Genomic DNA, 20,711 nt, shown 5'->3' with positions numbered 1-20,711 from the left:
GTGACAACAGGTCTCTAAATGAAACTTAGAGCCCTAACCTCAGGTCTCTAAGTGTATAAATAACCTCACTAACTGTGTCAACGTTAAAGAGAATTATTTATGCTGCTTTCTATGTAAAAGTTTAACTATACAACTCTGTGGAATAAAATTCAGTGTATGTTGAAGAGTTACAATGATTTGGCTTTTTTATGTACAAAATTGCAACACATTACAAACCAAAATTAGATCGTGAAAACTGATACGTAGCTTACACTAGTACTTGCATGAGTAAGTACTTAGAAGAAAGACGGAGAAACAACTTTTACAAAATTAAAACATTTAGGGATGATGATTCACTCAAGGACCACATTTATAGATACGTAGTTGCAAACCTTCCAGGGTTAAGGATACTGTTGGCATTACTTAATATTTGTAGCCTAATTTCAACCCCTCGAAATCATACATACAGTAGATACGTATTTACAGTATCGCCAACTTGTCAGTGATAGGCATTATTACAAAAAAAATTTTCCCCTGAGACAAAAAAACATTGAAAAATTAGCACTTAGATACTTAAGATAATAGTATCATCGAAATTACTTCAAGATTGGATGAAATTACTTTAATAAGCCACTAATGTATTTGCCATAAACACAGTAATTAGTTGGCTGGCAGAGTGGTACCATCCCAAAGTAGTAGGTTGAGCAAATCCTTATATAGTAGTAGGGTGGGCAAATCCTTATATAGTCATATCATACATTTTATGCCAACAGGTGTATTATCCATAAATAAATCTCACATGCTTTACATGGGCAGACCCAAGGCTACATACCTATTGGCCAGTACTACAACCAGCTAGCATAAATCACAGCTGACATATAGCCAGGTCAGCACAATTACTAATTTTTTTTTCTCTCTTGATGTGGTAGTAAATGGTGTTTCAGAAAGTGTTCTCAAACAAAAGCGTACAGAATTTATGTATAGTAACCATAGCAATGTAACACCACTTTAGAATGTTCAAATGAGGAGTTCCAGTCTGTAAATACCGCCTACGTATACATTTCTAAACATTTTGATGTTACTTCCGTTCTGTAATCAACTGGCATGTAATGTTGTCAAAGACCGTACTGATCCATACATCTGCTGCAGCAGCAATATGAAGCATCCGTACAAGTTGCTTGAAATACATATTATGTACTACACAACATCATCTGGTAGTCCTGGTAGCACACAGGTTGTTTACTAGTATTATTAATTTTCATTGAATACAAGTATATCAGTTTATGTATTAGTAATTGAATTTCTTGCTGATAAAGGTGACCAGAATCCATAAAAGTAAATAAATTGAGGTTAGCAAATCAGCACTAGATGTGATTATGATGTGATTTGGGTTGAGGCTTAAAAGCCTGAATACCCATTCAATTATGTACATATGTACATAAATTAGATACCTAGATACAATTAGAAAATTAACTATGAATGTAATAGGTGGTTAGTCTATTCAATAGTGGTTGAAGTTCAATGCTTTTACATATAATGCATCTTCACATTTCACCTCAATTTGGTTATCAGCATTCAGTGTTTTTTGTAGATATATGGGTGTAGGTGGTTTATTACGATGTCATCCTATTCACTGAACAAGACCCTTAGATGTTTTTGGACTTGGTTATGCCTAAGCATTACTACAAAGTTGTCATGACAGAAAATTGGGACAAAGAAAGCCCAAGCATCCATGATTCCTAATATATAATACTACTGTACTGTATATGTGCTAGCTGGCACAAGCATGTGCTGTGTATGTATGCGTAGTCTCTCTCAAGACCGCAAGTGTCTGTGCCACACAGCATAATTGTTTGGCCATAAATGTGGTCACTGATCAGATTCAAGAATGCCTCTGATGTCATTTTTTACATGACTAGAACTCACTTTGCTCTTTTCATCATCTCCTTTTTCTTTGTATTACCATTCCACCATCAAGGATGTTAAGGTCATGTACTATGATTATGTAATATAACAGCTATGTGTTTCAATTATGTGGTGGCACCAGATCCTTGTGGGGTCTGGGCATGCAACCACCTGGTGGTACAAAAAGAATGATCATCATATGTAATCACAATTCAAGTACATACCCGTAAACAACAGTCAGTTTATCAAATCAGCAATGTGATATATGTACTCCTTTTGCTGATCTTAGGGAGCTGTACACTGTATTGACAAGCAGGGAATACTATCCTGCTTTGTGATGATTTTCTGTTTGTATCTGTTTACATACCTTGGATATTACAAATCTGGTTTTTTTTTGTGGAAGATTAAAATACCGTGAAAGTATACAATGCTGCATACATTGAAGCTAGTGGCATGTTACAAGTGTTGCATTAGTGTATGCATAGTCAGCAGTAAATAGTATAGCACTACAAATTAGCATACAGTTGCATTGTATTGGAAAAAATGAAACAGTTCAACAAATGAAAGGCGCTTCACAGAGTAGTACATCAATTGCTACGATACACCTCCAGTGGTAGTATCCCCCCCTCTCACAGCAGTCATCATGGTCGTAACATGCTTGATGCCAGCAGCAGTCACCACACACCCACCACCAACAATCACAGCCTTTGCCACACCTTCCTTTACAGTAAGGCTCATGAATGGGTCGACTGCATCCTCCTCTAAAGTAATTCCTAGCAGCATTGTAAATTGCAACAAAGAATCTTTTGTCTCTTGGAGCTTTGGTCTCGGATATCTCATTTGTGTTAGAATGTTGTAGTGTGGAGTAAGAGTCTAGCAATTTAGTTATTTTTAAAGCAAACATAAAGAAAGGCATCACTGCTGGTGTATCTCTTCCTATCACTCCCCTTTCCCCGACTGCACGAGATGCATCTTCCAACAGCTTGCCCTCTTCCATTCCTAGTAGATCTTTAACAGCATCATCAAAAGATTTGCTATCATTGCTGACAGGTCCGTCAAATTGGCTGTGGGAGGCATACTGGTGTTGAAGGTATTCAGTATCTGTGATGTTCACTGATCGAGCCATTCTTTTATTCACTTCTTGGAATGAGTTGAAGTATACCATTGTAATATCATCTAGAGTGGTTACGTGTAAGAAATCTACTCTGCTAGTGAACTTTATTCCAAGTGAGCCATCTTCATTCTTGTAGACTCCATGCACTTCATCATGAGTCAACAGGAAATCTGTCAGTTCCCCTGAAGTAGTTAGAGCACACAACACCAACACCAGCCCAGCGATGAGACACTTCATTATAGCCAGTGTGTTTGTTGTGACTACTCTCTCTTGAACAGTTTCTGCTTTTTATACTACTGATGAAGCCAGGGAGGTATCATTGATGACTTTGTTGTGTCAGTACTTGTGTCTCTTGGTGGTTATTCTTACTAATTGCAGTTGGCATTCCACTAACTGGATAATAAAAGGAACATGTTCAATCCCACTTACTGTTTTGAGTGTGTGAAGTGATGTAGTGGTCTTGTACTAACAATGAATTACTCTAAAGCAGTGTGTAGCACTGAAGCAACTGAGCGCAATAAATTGTATCCAATGGTTCACGCACATTAATGTATACATGAAACTTTATAGAAAATGGAAATTTGTCATATACAGTAGGTAACTATTTCTACGGTAATTACATTTGGACTCGTAAAGGTCCATTATGAAAAAGTTTAACTCTGCAACTCTGTGGAATGATATTAAGTATTTGTTGAAAAGTTACATTGATTTGGCTTTGTTATATATAAAATTGCAACACTTCCATTCTTATGAAGTACTTCAAAAATATGCACTCATGCCAGTATTAGTGTAAGTTATGTATCAGTTTTCACAATCTACTTTTGGTTTGTAATGTAGAAAGAATTGACAGCCTGGGAGAAACAGCTTTTACAAAATTAAAACATTTCGTGATGATGATTCACTCGGGGACCACATTTATACACAGTAGTGAATCTTCCAGGATACAGCTGGCACTTAATCTTTGTATTCTATCCCTCAAAATCATACAAACAGAAGCACAGTAGCACACATATACGAATATGTGGTATCACCAACTTGCCAGTAATAGGCATGAGTACAAAAATTCCCCCTAAAACAAGAAGCATTGAAAATTAGCACTTAGATGCTTTAGTGGAGACAAGGTAATACCATGACAAAATTAGTTTAATAAGCCAATAATCTATTTGCCATACCATGTAAACAACACAGCTGGCAGAGTAGCACTATGGTAGAGTGAGCAAATCCTATAGTTACACATACATTTGGCACCAACAGGTGTATTATCCTCACATGCTTTACATGGGCAGACCCAAGGCTACATGCCTACAGACCAGTGTTACAAGCTATTCATACAGTGTCTGACCAGACAACCAACATCAACAACCAGCTAGCATAACTCACAGCTGACATAGCCAGGTCAGCACAATTACAAATTTTTTTTCTTGATGTGGTAGTAAATGGTGTTTCAGAAAATGTTCTCAAACAACAGCGTACAGAATTTATGTATTGTAACCATAGCAATATAACACTGCAATTAAGAATGCTCACACTGCACTTAAGAATGCTCAAATGAGGAGTTCCAGTCTGTAATACCACCTATATATTTAAATCCTATGTACATTAGTCAAATATTTTGATGTTACTTCCATTCCATTCTGTAATCGCTGTAGTTCAACCAACATGTAATGTTGTCAAAGACCATGCTGACACAAACATCTGCTGCAGCAATCTAAAGCCTTTGCACAAGTCGCTTGAAATACATTATTATGTAGTACACAACGTCATGTGGTAGTCTTCAGTACTAGGTAGCACATAGATTGCTTACTATGTGATTAATTTTCACTGAATACAAGTAGTGTATCAGTCTATATATTAGTGACTGTGGTACTGTAGTCAGTAAACACAAGGTAGGCAATGAGACAATTGAATTTGTTGCTCATAGTGGTGACCAGAATCCATAAAAGTAATAAAATTGAGGTCGCGCTATATATAGATAGTGAGTGTATTCAACAGTAGTTGAAGTTCAATGCTTTAACATACATATGTTGTGTCTTCGCATTCCACCAGAATTTGATGACTATCAGCATTCAATGTTTTTGTAGATATAGGTATTAATTCCTGGTGGTTTATTAAAATGTCATCCCATTCACTGAACAAGACACATAAAATAATAACCATGAGACAGACATCACACTGTCTAACGTACATGTTGCTATGCCGTGTGGTGGTCTGTAGCAATGGGTAATCAAGCAGTACTTTATTGTTATAATGATAACCTTTACAGAGTGCTACAGCTGACTCAGCAGGAAATATTTTGTTTTATTATTATATATTATTAGTCAGCACTGATTTTAGTTTTTTAATCTTTATATTTAGTGATATAAAAGTTATGAATGAACGACTATGGTTTTTGATCTTCCTTGGAGGTTATTCGGTAAGACACACTTTCCTATCATATACTTATGCGTGACAAAGTATTTTTCATGTCTTAGGGGATGTGTTATGGAATATGTTATTATTCTGGCAAAGAAAATCACTTCACTTTTTCCATCATTCAAGTAAGAACTGATCCTTTGTGTAACGGCATACCAGTAGCTTGTGTTGTGTAGCAAAAGAAGATATTTAGACTCCAGGGGCAACGATGGTCAAGCTTAAAGAATGGTTTACTGCAATCATTAAAGGTAGACAATACTACATATTTAACTTCTTTCTTGTATACACATAACTTGGCAGGGTTTGCGATTATCTCTTCCTTGCTACTGTCTGTTTGGTAAGTAAGTTTGTTTGTCATCAAAATTGCTTACATGTACTTTGATTTATCTATGTATAGGGTCTTACCCAAGACAGTTTGTAATGGACTTGCTTAATCTTACTTTGTTGTAAGTGACTGAGTATAACTGATTGTAACTGTCAGTTCATTGTAGCAATGCAAGTTTGTATCGTTGCAAAACCAACTCTCTAGCAACTTCAGTGTTATGATTTACGTAATTATATTAAATGTTCTAATGGTAGTAGTGGTGGGCAGGGAACTAGTGACAAGTATACACATTTGCTGAAGTGTTAGTTTCTATGTAAAAATAGTTTTATTTAGCTACATTCCACTTGAATTTACAAAATTTATTTCCCATAATTTAAAATCTCACCCACTCACAATTGAATGTACACTACGCCAGCTGCAGTTGAAAACTAAACACAGTGCCAAGTGTACATGGTGGTAGTTATTAATTTTAACATACATTGTGCATACAGTGCTAGAAATTTGAATGCATTTGGTGTGCAGTAATTGATCATTTACAATGGTACTGTAACTCATATATAAATTTGTGAACTGTATAGTCAGAAATTTTCGAGAGACGAATCATTTGCAAATTTTGCAAGTAATGATAGCTTTGTGAAAATATAGTCATAAAATGTTTTAGGTTTATACACGTAGCTATTACCTCACCAAAACTGTTTCCTAGACTTTCGTGAATTAAAAATATGAAAATCGGATTTTACACAGTTTTGCGAAAGTTTCATCCCTCGAAAATTTCCCACTATACGGTAGCTGTTGATGATAACTTTGATCTGTGTAGGGAAGAAGACTACCAATTGAACACACTGTGGGGCCTAATGGATATTCCTCTAATACTGCAAGCTATTGCCTCAACTACTGTGCTACTAACATTATGGGGACTTTCCCTGCAGCTATTTAATGTATTTCATACTGAGGTGGGTGGGGCTCACATGCAGTTGTTATCAATAGAGTACATGTATTGCAGGCAATTGAATTTCCAGTGGTTGCAACTTTCACAGGTGAAGCTCCCCAAGTTATTGTGAAATGTCTTGAAGCTAAAAGTGTACCATTGCTCCAGGTCTGTTTGTCTGCTGTTTGTCCACATGCAAATTTTGTATACCATGATGGTGCATATACATTACTTTACTTTGACTTGAAATCAAACATTTTTGAATGCCATGTTTTAATGCCAAATGTGTGAATACACAAATTATGTACATATGCACTTGTATGCGTGTATTAATTTGACTGCAAGCCTGTCATTGTTTAATCTGTATAGCACCTTGGGTACCTAGATCTTTGTCAACTATCACTGTATTCTGTGGAGAGAAGAAAACAAGTGTTTGGCTTAAACCAGTCAGGTAAGATTTGACTTTGTACAATGAGCATTGCACTGCACTGGGTATTGTGTATTTGCAAAATTCAGTAAAAGTAAATAACTGAAAATACATCTGTTTCTTGGGATTGGGATGGAGTCATTGTGTGTTGCGATTCCTTTTTTTGCATGGTAGTATTTTACATTGCACAAAACTCTTATTTATTTTACTGCCTGATCAAATATATATATATATATTTACAATCTACTAACCATTGTCTGGTGATTGTGCATGTGGTCATTGTGGTGGCCTTATGTACATGTGTAAGCCACAAAGGACAATCATGCTGTAATTGTTAGAGAAATAAGCTAGATAGTTACAATGTATCACAATGTTGCAGGACAGTCAGTGGCGTGGATTGAAATTTGCTCACAGTGTGTCACGTTGTTGACAACACTGACTACCAAGTTGGGTGGACAAGAATCCACTACTGGTACACCTGCTCCAACAGCTTCAGAAATTCAGCCCAATACTGGTTAGTTTGTGAAAAAGGTTATTGTCTTTAATGGAAAATTGAATTGTAGATAAATTGTTCAATACAGCTAAGAACTCATAATATTAAATGCAATGAATTATTAGCTTTCCAAACCTGCACTGTGGTGCTAGAATAACCGTCCCAGTCCATTTCTGTGAAGTTGTGGTAATGTGTAGAAATGCATATCCTCTTTGAACCGAATCCTGGGGTTGGAGGGATTTTTTTCCTTTCTTTGGCCCCTTTTCTGTTACAACTTTTCAGTCATTAAGTCAGTCACTATATGTCAAGTCAATAAGTCTAAGTCCTTGAAATTAGGTTAGGTAATCCTAAGGCTGCAGCACATGTTGCTGTCAGACCTTCAGTGCTGGTCACTGTAAAGTGTTAGTAATAGTAATAGAACACCCAAATACTCTAATAGAACAGTCATTTTGGCTTTATTGAATAAACCAGTTCATTTAAGACGAAGTATTTTAATTGCTCTGGTATTTGCTATTGTGCAATACTAGACACTGCAGTTAGCCATGGAAATGCAGACAACCACGGACACTAAAACCTTTGTTACACAGAAATTAAAGAAGATAGTTTAGGTTTTAAAAACAACATGGAAAACTGTATTGATTTCTACACCTGGTGGTGGTCTGCTGCTTGGCGAGTTATGAGCCGCTGAAGGTTTAAACACCTGGAAAATATTTGTCTGGTGACAAAGTACACGGAATACTCTAGTACTAAGCTTTGCCAATTGGTTTTCAGGTACAAACTCATGATTATCAGCCATAGAAAGCATTGTTCAGTAATATCTTCAACTTTATGGCTCTATAACTTGCTCAGTACGAAAGAGCAATTAATCTGGTTTTGTTCTATGTACAGAGAATTAGAACATACCGAATACTTTTTAACTGATAGATTTAACCATTGACTATCATTGTGGCTTCAATACGTTTTTATAGGCATCCATAGCATCCAGTTTTACGTGATATGCAAATAATACTAATTGCATTTAAGCTTTTGATGTTGTGTTATACAAGTTTTGATACAGTAATAATAACAAGGGCATTGCACAAAAGTTACTGAAAGATTACCACAAGCGTTTTTATGATGTGATATTCTATTGCAGGACAGTTTCAAAAAGGTTGGCCAGAACCATTATCTACAGCTACCAGGAGAGTTATCAATAATGAAAAGGCCAAATTATGGTCAACAACTGCAGGTTAGTGTATCATATAATAATCAAAAAGAGGTACCTATTTGATATTTGTTTTGGCAGTGCCAAGCGGTATACAACCAGTTCCAGTTAAAGCCCACCACCCTGATCCTGTAATTGAATTTGTTAAAGATGTCCACAAAAAGGTTGTTATTTGTGATTTAATTTTTTAAATGATCTGTAGTAGTAAGGCTGGGACGAAGTGTGAAATCTATCTTTAAATGTTTGCTAATAAAACTGAAGCTTTGGTATTAGCTACAGGTATTTTTGTATTTATACATATCCTATTGTAAGCATTTGGAAAATACATAGCAGCAGTTCTGAATGACACGATCAATCGATTACAAATGTGCATGTCCGCAATCAGTGGTGTAGCCAGACCTTCCGAGGTGGGTGGGCACACCTACCAGTCAGTTTCACTCCCATGCAATTAACTACCATGAAATACGAGTCCATCTTTTGGGACTCTTCATTATATTGTTAAACAAACTGTTTGAAAGTGCAGTGTCACTAGCTACTAAAACTATGTTGCTGTTTTTGCAGCTTAACAGCCTAATGCTATTGCATGATTTATATCAAAGCTCGGAGTACACCCATACCTCGAGCTCAATCACGTGCAGCCCAGAAGTAGGTAAACACTGACTTGCATATCCTGATGGCGCCAACTATCCAATTTTCCGTAAAACACTGATTTCCTTTTCTTCCTGCTTCAGCCTTCATCTGCTCCATTTGTATAAGTCTTGATGATACATGACAAGCTCGTTGATGCCAGCCTTAACTTTGTGAACGCGTCGATCATGGCCAGCTGCAGCCTGCCTTGTTCAGTGTCTTGGCTAGTTGATTCGCTGTAACACTATAAGTAACTACACTCTAGGGCATCACCTTTACTTTCATAATCCTATAACGGCCCACCACATGGCAACTGATTCCATTTTAACTTTTTAAAACAATCATGTGATGCCACTCTCTGGGTATTAAATAGAATAAAATTGTAATTACTGACTTCAAGTTAAAATACCCTATGTCCGCTCCTAATAAACAGCTAGCTACTAACAGCTGTAGCACAAGCCTGTGGTCCAATTAGCTAACTACCTGGCCTAAATGCATTTCACTACAGGTTGCTTTATTAGCTAGTCATAGTTAGTTCCTGTTGGCTTTTTTGCTGTGCATGAATAACCTGGATTTGACACACATAGACATAGTGCAAGTCACAGATAGGTAGTCAATTAAGTCAATAATCCCACATTGATGTAATGTTTTGCAAGTACAAACATTATTGCTAGCCACAACAGTGTCAGTTTAAAAGCTATAAATTGCTATGATGTTTAACACAGTTTAATTCAACGATTTTTCTCTACCGAAGCAAACTTTTGCACTACTAGCTATATCCAAGTCAAGTTGATTTGATAAATCTTTTTCAATAGAAAGAATGGCAATATCATTCAAACGATCTCATTCATTGTTGACCAACGATACGTCTTAATTATCTTCAGTGAAGAAAAACATCTCTCACATTTGGCTGAAGTTACTCCAATAGTCATGGCAATCTGTACAACTTTTATAAGATTTTGAAAAGCTAACTTTAAAGGGATCAACTCACAGAAAACATCACAAATGTCATCCATGGCTTTATCACGAAGAGTAGCCTTAGCCAAAGTTGCTTCAGTTTTTACAGCTTCAACATCAACTCTATATTTATCAGCAACCATTAACAGTCTGTCTACTTGTAGGAAAGTATTACCTTCAGGGTTGCATGCTTGAATGCCTTGCATCACTTGCACGTTCCCAAAAGAAAATCGTTTTTTTAATTCTGAAACAAATGCATCCAGTACAGGGTAAAATAGAGTGACCTTAAAATGTTCACTGATGGATATATTATGGACCTCTCTATGTCCAACAGATGTCAGCACCATTGCATTATCAAATTTATTGGGTAATTGACTTTGTCTTTTTGACCTCTTACCACAAGACTCCACTGTAATTTTATAATGATTTGACACCATTGTAGCATATGAATACACTTTCACCCAGTATTCAGTCGTTCTGTACCCCTCAAGAATTTGAATGGTTGCAGTTGCCAAGTCAGCAGCTTTAGCAAGATTGATATTGGTAGATTGTAGTGTATCTGAAAGTCCCCCTAGTACACGAAAGCACTTTATCAAACACTACCAGTGAGAGCACAAAACTGAACTGCTTAATTTGCAAGAGCAGTCCTCTTGCTTCTACTGCTTTGGATCGATCCCTGTCATCTTCTAATATTTCTAGTGTTTCCAATAATGAATCAAAAGTTGAACAAATTGCATGCACTGCACTTTGACGACAGGCCCATCTTGTATTAGACAGTCCTTGCAGCTGATGTACTGGCTTGTCAGGGTAACGTTCTTTTTGTACATTTATGAACAGAGCGTGTGCCTTGGATGTTGATACAAAAGTATACAAAGTTTGAATTAGTGTGAAAAATTCCCAAGCTAAAGGAACTGTCTTAGAACAGTCTACCAATGCCAAGTTTAGGCAATGGGCATAACAATGAATATAAAATGCTTGAGGAGCAAACATTTGTATTTTGGTGCTGGACACCTGAGCAGTTGCCACTCATTACAGCCACACCGTCATAACACTGAGACACAATTTTAGAAATATTGAACTTGTACTTGTCTATAATGCTCTTTATGTATCCCGTGAGGCTTTCAGCATTAAAGTTCTCTGCTTCAACAAAGGTAAGAAATCGCTCATGGATATTTCCAAAGTCAACATCTACATATCGGAATACTATTGCCAACTGTTCTTTTTTGCTGCAGTGTTTACTTTCATCTGCCATTATTGTAAAATATTTTGCCATATTGATATCATGTGCAATTTTTTCACGAATCATGCCACCCATAATTTCTAAAATGTCATTTTGAATGTATGGTGATGTGTATACTGCATTTTTAGAAATATACTTTAATCTATCTTCAATGGTTTTATCATGATTGGCTAATAGATGAAAATTTTCAAGAAAATTACCTTTATTTAATGATTGCTCTGACTCCCTGTGACCCCTTAAAGCAATATTTTGTTGACAACATAGCAATATAACCTCAGCAATTGATTTAATATAATGAACATTCTTTGCCACCTGCTGAGCTCTTGTTGACCCAGCCATGTCAGCAACTGAGGAATTTGATCGCTGCATATGTTTGTAACCATTTAAACAAATTATGGCATCTTTGTGATGGATGCTTTTATCATGTTTAGGAAGTCCTCCTTATTTGCATAATGCATGTTTGCATAATGCATGTTTCCAGTTACTAAATCCTGTTGAAACAAAAGCTTCATCCACTCTTCCCGCAGGTCCTAGTGCCTGATGCAAAAAAGCGACATGGAAAACAGAATACAGCATCTACTTCTTTTGAGTTCTCTATCCATGGGTGTTTCTTATACCACTTACTGTTGAAAGAACGTTTCTTCTTCCCACATATTCGAAGTGGAAAATGTGGACAAACTGGTTGAGCAGGTGACTCATGGGGGCCCACAGCAATATCCTTTGGCGTACATCTATTGATTGCACTGCTGCTACAAGATGTAGTAAATCTAGATACTACAGGAGTATCACAAATGTTAACAGAATTGATATATGTGCTAGCAGTGGCACTGGTACCAAGTTTCATTAGCTGTTGCGAATTGTCTTCCTCACCTTCGCTAGTGGAGCTTATTGTCAAAACGTCAATTTCGGCATCATCCAGATAATGTTCATCATCATTATAACCGTTTTCTGCATCATCCGATTCACTTTCGTCGTCCGACAGTATCACAATGCTATTTGTTTGAGTGTCTGTTACAATTTCGTCACTTCTACTGCTGTTGTCACTTTCTGCTTCCGATTCAGAATTGTCTTCGTCTTCTTTGTCTCTGGATCTTTTTATACCAGCACGAAAATAGTCTAAAAGGCTTGGCTTAATTCTGGACATCAATAGCTCACAGTAAGTTCGTTTTGATCACATGATTTAAATTAACTGATCACGTGATCCAAATCAACTTAAATGTGCGTCGATCACATGATCCAAACTAATACGTCTTTTAAAGAAAGTGCACGGAGCAAAAGCAATCTTTTGACGCTCAGGGGGCCAGGCCTCGAACTTTCCAGGCGAGACGCAGCAGATACCCGTGATGTAAATTTTGACGTTACAAATCTTGATATTTGGGTGGGCACGTGCCCACCCAGGCCCACCCTTGGCTACGCCACTGTCCGGAATACTGCAATCATGCAAAAATAAATGCCAACTAGTGGCTAAAATGACGTTTTCATACATTATCTATCAGGTTTCAAGGCTTTAACTATGGTAGCAAGCTAAATTGTGAGTTTAAAAATGGGTGTGGCACACAACAAACATCATTCATGCAAGACACATCAATCGCACAAGATACATAAGCAGCTTCAATAAAGAAAATGACATTTATCCATAATTTTTTTGTAGGCTGTGAGTGCATTCTGAAGCTTCGAAGGATAAGTTTATAATCTGAAGTTTACTTAACCTTCAAACCTACAAAACATATGAAGCTTCATCCCAACCCTAATGTTTGCATAGTAGATGTAGCTACATAGTACAAACTCTAGTTATTTTTAATGCCTTAGTTTCTGTCAATATATAGTGTTGATTGTGCATGCATACTATTTCCAATCTTTTGTACTTATAGTTAGTGTTGCACCGATATCCAAATTAGCCGATTATTCCGATAACCGATATTAAGCAACAGAATTAGCCGATACCGATAACCGATCCGATGTACACCAATAACACTAACACTCATCCTCATCATTATTAAATGGCTCATATTAGTGACATAACCATTGATATACAGCTCATTCTAGGCTAAAATGTAAAGTTAGATGTATACCACAAGTAAAAGTTACTCATGGTAAACAGGTTTTAAGTACATTTTACTACTGCTATATACAGTTGAGACAAGTGGCTGGTACTACATAGAAACCTAAAAACCTCAATTTATTGTTGGGCATGGCCTAAACCCTGACAGTTTATTATGGGCATGGCTTGTAGTCACCGCTAAACCATTCACACATAACTTAATTAAAATGCCAAATAACTTAGGTCTAGCCTCCCCCACATCATTATACTACACAGCACAGTGGAGATTAACATCGGCCTTGATTTAATCAAAACCGATTAATCGGCTAGTAACCAATAGTAACCAATATCGGCCCGATACCAATTATTGAACTGATTATCGGTGCAACACTACTTATAGTATAGAATTACTTTGCCATCTTAAATACCAGTGGTTTATTTTTTGAGAAGTGAACATTCCAAAGAAAGTTGTTTGCTGGCTATAAGTATGTATGTACCATTTTTCAATATACGTACATATGTATTGTCACATGTGTTGTTGTGTTGTAATCCATACTTCTTAACATTTTACAGATTACACAGATTCCTGTTAAGGTAAGCATATGTGTATGCTTGTATAGTACTTAGGTGATGTATTACAGGTGAAAGAAAAACTTAAAAAGAAACCATTCTTTTCGTACTTTCTTGCTGAGGTATAGTATACATAATTTTACCGTTGAATGTACCAATACTATAATAGTGTGCAGTGTATACTAGTAATGTGTAGTTACTGTAAATATGTAGTGTTGTATTCATGTCACTTTGTGATCTAATGATGATGTCATTTGCTACTCTTGATGACTACATCAGTTACCTGATGACAGTTTATCCACCAAGATCTCTGAAGCTCACAGCCACGTGCACGCATAAGCATCATACTTGCACACGGATTTATGTGCAAGCATGTGTGTGTGGTATACATAGTATAGTAAATAGTGTATACGTGAATGTACAATAATCTATTGTTCTGTGCACATAGTTACCAGATGTATCTTTACATGAATTATTTGTTGATGCCCAACTCCACACCTGGGCTGTCAAATGTGAGTTTAACCTACCATTGTGTTGTTGCATGCTTTATTCAGTGTTTATTGTGTTGTAATCCATGTGTATGTGCGTACGTATGTGCGTGCGTACATGTATGTGTGTGCGGCTATAATGTCCAGAGAATAAGTGGCACACTTTTTCCTAGTGACATACTTATGAATTAGGGATAATAATTTATTTACAAAACCATGATTATAAGAATATCCTGAAAATATGGCTCTTTCTTGTTTTACATAAAGAATACTGTGCAGTTATTTTGCTTTGTTTACTCTGCATTCATATGAATTTCATTTTTGTATTTAGCTTTGTCGCAATTGGTAGTTTCATCGTATAAAGAAGACCATTATGGAGTAGTACAAAGGGTAAGTATGTGCAAGACACTGGCTACCTCTGTGATAGTTATCCAAAGAAATTGTTTGTATATTCTTTTCCTCTTTTATAGTCTTTACCAACAGTGATGTCAACTCTAGTGAATTTGTCACAGGTACGTATTACCGTACTAATCGTAATATGTTGTAATGGGAATATGGTATGCATCAATACTGTGCAATAGTTTTTTTTTTTTTTTTATGAGGGTTAAAGGAATCATACACCTGTAGCTATGTATTGAATTGTGCAGTGTCTATAGCACCATGGTAATGTGTTGAAGCAATGTAAAAAAAGCACTGTAGGTGCCTTTACAGCAGTATATATCTAGCAGTGATTGTGTATCAATGTTAATGAACTCTTCTTAACTCTTAACTGACTTGGAAAGTTTTCACAAATGATTGTCACACTCTGTGTGTGTACCATTTTCACGCCTTACTTCAAAGGAAAGCGAAGGTGTATAAATGTCATATAGCACTTCTATCAGTGCTCATAGTAAGGATATATTTTTGATATACTACCTCCATTTCTCATTAATGCATTCCAGGTATTCCCAGCATTCTTTAATGAAACTGTACTGCTATACTGTAGAGTCCAGTTATTAGGCGCACATAATTATTAAGGGTATATTTCCTGTTAAGGTATGGTATATTTATGCTAGACACCTGTTTGTTAAGTGCATATGGTTGAAATTACTGCTGCAAGCTCATGCTATGTAGAATGAATGTAGAAGATCATTAGAACAAACCAGAAGTATCACAGTACACTCGATGTCTCACCAGGCACATGTGGTTTGCACGAATGTTGCTATCCAAACAGAAACTCCTTTATGGTCATTTATAAGCACACGCACTTAGCAACTAGCTAGAGTCATGTAGTAACACTTGATGGGATTGATTGTAATGTAAAGTTAAGCTGTGGATTTGGAAATGAAGGTTGCTGTTTTATTGCATGAAGAAGGTCACAAATTTTGCTATATTGATTGATAATAGACACCTGGCATGATGTCATGTATAGCACATAGTGTGGTGCTTAAGGTTACGGGATTTGTAAACCCACGTGTACACTATTATATAATATTTTCATGATTTAGGGTTTTGATTTTTCTTAAGGTTACGGGTTACCCAGTAAATAATTTTGTAGGCGCTTTGCTTATAGTTCTGTTTAACTGTTTTGCATGGAAGAACACACTAAATTAAGATGGTATATTAATGTACAAGTAATACCTAAAGCGGCGATACACTCAACAAGGGATGCGCTTGTACAGAAATACAGTCACTAAACAGCGAAACTGTTGAGTTGTTATTCATCAAAAACCAGGTTTCATGGGAAGCCACACCATGATATTTAGCATTAATAAGCTATTACTTAGTGATTTCTAGGTCCTCACGAACGAATTGAGTTGTTATCCGATTGTAACAGCACTGTAGTGCACTCGTGCGGTATTTCTGTAGAAGAACTAATCTCCATTATCCTTGAAAGATACGATAACTGACCAGCCTCTGGTCAGTTTTCCAGTCTCCACGACAGGACCTAGATAATTTAACCACCCATTGACACAGCCATAAAAAATTAGTACTAATTGGCTGACAGCTGCTATTTTTGATGAATAATAACCACATTAAGCAGTAGCGCTAAATGCTGGTTCAACCATATTATGGGGACTTAATTTTACGTTTGACTATCTTCCTCAGTAAGTTATTAACACTCACCTTGTATGATTCCTCCGCTATTAATACGTGGCTATATAACGCTTGAAGTTAACAGCTTTCTTACTAACACCTGCTCGAGTTTCGTGTCAATATTGCACCATCCATTATCCAGCATCGAAAAATAATAACCTATTATTAAGCGCCTAACCCGTAACCTTAATCCAATGTTACCAAATATTTTAACTTCTCATTACTTGACATGGAATTCAAATGTTGTTATGGAAACATGAGTTGTCCCCATGCCAAATAGTGAAAACTATGAACCAAAAATCAGACCAATGAAGAGATGAGAACTTACTAACAATTCTAAGGTTTGAAGAACATCACTTGTGAGGGACTGACAAGAGGATTTGTGAATAATGTGTATAGTTGCTGAAATTTGGCAACAAAGTGGTCTGAAACAAGACACTGTGGTCACAAAATTAATTTTTAAATTCATATCACAAGCACTAGAAACATTATTTCTTAGAAATGGCTCCATCAGGAGGACCTAGACAAGAAGCCAAACTAGCAGCTTGTTTGTACAAAATGTTAACAACTTGTTTGATAGTCCTGATTTTTGGTTCAGGAAAATATTGCCATTACTGACCAACTTACAGGTGCGCCAGTTTCTAAGTGTGTTGTTTCTATGTTATTGTAGCAAGCGGCCAACTGACAATACTGTATTAAACTGTGCATGAGGTCACACACCAGTCATATCTGTCTACGCATGCGTTATACAACAATGGCACTAAATAGAATACAATACACAAAATTAATAGTCCAATGTGTTATACTATTCCCTCCTTTAGAAGAATTCGTCCCAAGTTCAGTGGTGAACAAAGTCAACAAGACGGGCAGTAGGGTGGTGTGAGCGTGCTGGGTACTTCCGTGTTTCTCCAGAAGTCATAGGTAGGCTGTCACTATCTTCATTGTCACTGTCACCATCACTCACAATCTGCAAAGTTGGAGCTTGAAATTGAGTTGGACGAGGAGACTGAGTAGATTGTTCAATGCTTTCTTTACATTGCAGTGGGTTCACTCTATTACATGGCTTCAGACGGTCAAAATGTACAATACATCTCTTAGAACGGTGTTCAGTATGTTGAATTCGGTATGTTGAATCAGAGAGCTGCTTAACTATAGTGTATGGCCCAGTCCATGGTCTTTGAAATTTCTTTGATTTTCCTGGTGGGACAACTGGATTGAATAGCCAAACTGAATCCCCTTTGTGATAAGGACACCCATGAGATTTCTTATCATAGATCTCTTTCTGTCGATGCAGGTTGTTGCTTTTAGATAACCTTGCACAACTTTGTAAAATTCTTGTAGTGTTTGCTGAAGTTTAGCAACATAATCATTATGTGGTACAGGCTGCTTGCTGGGAAGCTGAAACGCTAAGTCCACCGGAAGTCTAGCTTGGCGTCCAAACATCAAGAAGAAAGGGGTGTAGCCTGTACTTGCCTGCACACTAGAGTTGTAAGCATAACAAAGTGGGCGTAAGTGGTCTTCCCAATCCCATGGATGGTCTGCTACTGCAGTGGACAACATTGATAACAGAGTGCGGTTAAACCACTCCACAAGACCATCTGATTGTGGATGATAAGGGGTTGTCCTGGTCTTACGTATCTGCAAAAGGTTAGCAATTTCTTTAATGACTCTTGATTCAAATTGTCTTCCCTGGTCCGAATGGAGTTGCTCCGGCAGAGAAAACCTAAAGAAAAACTCATCCACCAGCTTTTTTGCAACTGTACCTGCTTCCCGATTGGGTAAAGCGTATGCTTCTGTCCAACCGGTGAAATAGTCTGAGACCACAAGGACATAGGAATTCTTCTGGGAGCTCTCTGGTAAGGGTCCTAGAATGTCCATTGCTACCAACTGGAGGGGATAGCCAGGATGAACATTTATAAGCTGTGCTCTTTGTTTAGAGGCTGGGGTTTTCCTCATCACACAATCAGAGCATTGTTGGCACCACCTGTGGACATCTTCAGTATGACCAGGCCAGTAAAATCTCTCTCGTAATGGTTAAGGGTTTTGTCTTCCCCCAGATGACCACCAACAGCCCCACTATGTAAATCATGTAGGATCTCCTTTTGCAATACAAGTGGAACTACCAGCTGTGCCCATTTCTCTTCCCCATGGCAATCTTCATAGCCATGAAACAATAGTCCCTGCCGGATGTACAGTTGATTCCACTGCTGGAGAAGTAGATGAAACTTTCTGTCCTTTCCTTGAGTCATGTTGGGAGATGGTCTTTTGTTTTCAGTAACAGCCTTTAAGATAGGACCAACTACATCATCAGCTTGCTGCAATTGTTGTAAATCTGATGTAGTTCTTTCAGTAAGTCCATCAGATTGTTGCATAGTCACAGAATACAAGGTAACTGAGTACTTGGGGAACAGCTCAGTGGTAGCAGTAGGATAAATATCCTGTTTGTGGATGGTTTGAAAAATGGGTAGGATGTCGGGAGAGTGCGTCCGCATTTTGGTGATGGTGTCCCTTGTGTTGTTGGATCTCAAAATCATACTCTTGTAGGCGTTCTACCCATCTAGCTAGTTGGCCCTCTGGTTCTCTTATTGTGTGCAACCATTGCAGACTGCCATGGTCAGTGCGAAGTACAAAGCGTCGTCCTAATAGGAATGGTCGGAAATGATGTATGTACGTAACTGCTGCAAGCAACTCTTTTCTAGTAACTGAATATTTCTGCTCTGCTTTGGACATAACTCGGCTAGCAAAAGCTATCACTTTCTCAGTGCCATCCTCGTGTGGTTGAGACAATACAGCACCAATACCGCAGTGACAGGCATCTGTGTTGAGGATGAAGGGTAAATTAAAATCTGGATATGCCAGAATGGGGCTGGAGTGTAAACAAAGTTTTAACTTAGCAAAAGCATCATCACATTCTGTAGTCCACTTGAAATCTCTCCCTCTTTCTGTCAGACAATGTAGTGGCTGGGCAATTTCTGCAAACCTTTGAATAAATCTCCTGTAGTAGCTTGCAAGGCCTAAGAATTGTTGCACCTCTTTAACACTACAGGGAGTTGGCCAGTCTACTATGCGTTGTGTTTTACTAGGATCTGTAGCAATACCCTCAGATGAGATGACATGTCCTAAGTATAATACCTTTTTTTTGAGAAAAGTACACTTTGCAAGTTTGGCTTTTAGACCAACCTCTCGCAGACATCCTAACACTGATGCTAAATGTCCCAGATGTTCTTCAAACGTGTGGCCAAAAATGATTATGTTGTCTAAATAAACCAGACATTCACTCCATAGCATACCAGATAGTGTGAGATTCGTTAACCTCAGAAACGTTGCAGGGGCATTGCAGAGACCAAAAGGCATAACATTAAATTCAATCAGACCTTCTCGTGTGATGAATGCAGTCTTCTCCTTACCCTTCTCTGCAATACCCACTTGCCAATATCCACTCAGCAAATCGATGGTACCGAACCATTTGGAACCCGCAAGAGACTGAAGAGTTTCATCAATTCTCGGGAGAGGGTAGGCATCCTTGTGTGTGATAGCATTCAGCTTCCGATAGTCCACACAGAAACGTGTGGAACCATCCTTCTTTTTCACAAGAACAACTGGTGCAGCCCACGGACTTCTTGAAGGCTGAATGACCTTCTCTTGCATCTCCCGTAACAGTTTTCGCACCTCTTCATGTTGAGCAACTGGAATGCGACGAGCTGCTTGCCTAACTGGTGGTGCATCCCTTGTATCTATAGTGTGCTGTATCTCATCTGTCTTACCAAGGTCCCCTGAGTTGTCTGCAAACACATTACCACATTGAGATATCACTGCATACAACTGTTCTTGTTCCTGTTGAGTTAGCTCTTCTCCTGCAGATTCCACTGCTTGCCACAAAAGTTGTCTCTTGCTGTCTGTTTCAGGTATGGCATCACCATCACTA

The 20,711-nt window shown here is 37.6% G+C and overlaps 2 protein-coding genes and 1 non-coding gene across 3 annotated transcripts in view; 2 read left to right on the top strand and 1 right to left on the bottom strand.

Moving 5' to 3' along the window:
- LOC136263419 (nucleoporin NDC1-like) overlaps positions 1-20,711 on the top strand; it is a 53,941-nt gene that overhangs the window by 23,977 nt on the left and 9,253 nt on the right. The window contains exons 5-20 of the mRNA XM_066057928.1: positions 5,354-5,411; positions 5,470-5,535; positions 5,587-5,658; positions 5,711-5,747; positions 5,808-5,856; positions 6,553-6,688; positions 6,739-6,831; positions 7,033-7,114; positions 7,470-7,604; positions 8,719-8,811; positions 8,869-8,951; positions 14,226-14,246; positions 14,294-14,344; positions 14,671-14,734; positions 15,042-15,100; positions 15,181-15,222. Coding sequence (XP_065914000.1) covers positions 5,354-5,411; positions 5,470-5,535; positions 5,587-5,658; positions 5,711-5,747; positions 5,808-5,856; positions 6,553-6,688; positions 6,739-6,831; positions 7,033-7,114; positions 7,470-7,604; positions 8,719-8,811; positions 8,869-8,951; positions 14,226-14,246; positions 14,294-14,344; positions 14,671-14,734; positions 15,042-15,100; positions 15,181-15,222 — 1,141 coding nt within the window. The remainder of the gene's footprint in view (positions 1-5,353; positions 5,412-5,469; positions 5,536-5,586; positions 5,659-5,710; positions 5,748-5,807; positions 5,857-6,552; positions 6,689-6,738; positions 6,832-7,032; positions 7,115-7,469; positions 7,605-8,718; positions 8,812-8,868; positions 8,952-14,225; positions 14,247-14,293; positions 14,345-14,670; positions 14,735-15,041; positions 15,101-15,180; positions 15,223-20,711) is intronic.
- Positions 2,253-3,269, bottom strand: LOC136263226 (uncharacterized). Its single transcript, XM_066057727.1, has one exon. The coding sequence runs from the start codon at positions 3,233-3,235 to the stop codon at positions 2,438-2,440; it is 798 nt and encodes a 265-aa protein (XP_065913799.1). The 5' UTR covers positions 3,236-3,269; the 3' UTR covers positions 2,253-2,437.
- LOC136265276 (small nucleolar RNA SNORD24) lies at positions 14,459-14,540 on the top strand. The gene has a single exon (XR_010705470.1). It is a non-coding gene; the product is annotated as a small nucleolar RNA SNORD24 (small nucleolar RNA).

This window comes from Dysidea avara, chromosome 8 (assembly GCF_963678975.1).
Source record: "Dysidea avara chromosome 8, odDysAvar1.4, whole genome shotgun sequence".
Taxonomy (NCBI): Eukaryota; Metazoa; Porifera; class Demospongiae; order Dictyoceratida; family Dysideidae; genus Dysidea; species Dysidea avara.
The sequence above is the reverse complement of the archived record's forward strand: the minus strand, read 5'-3'. Positions and strand labels throughout refer to the sequence as shown.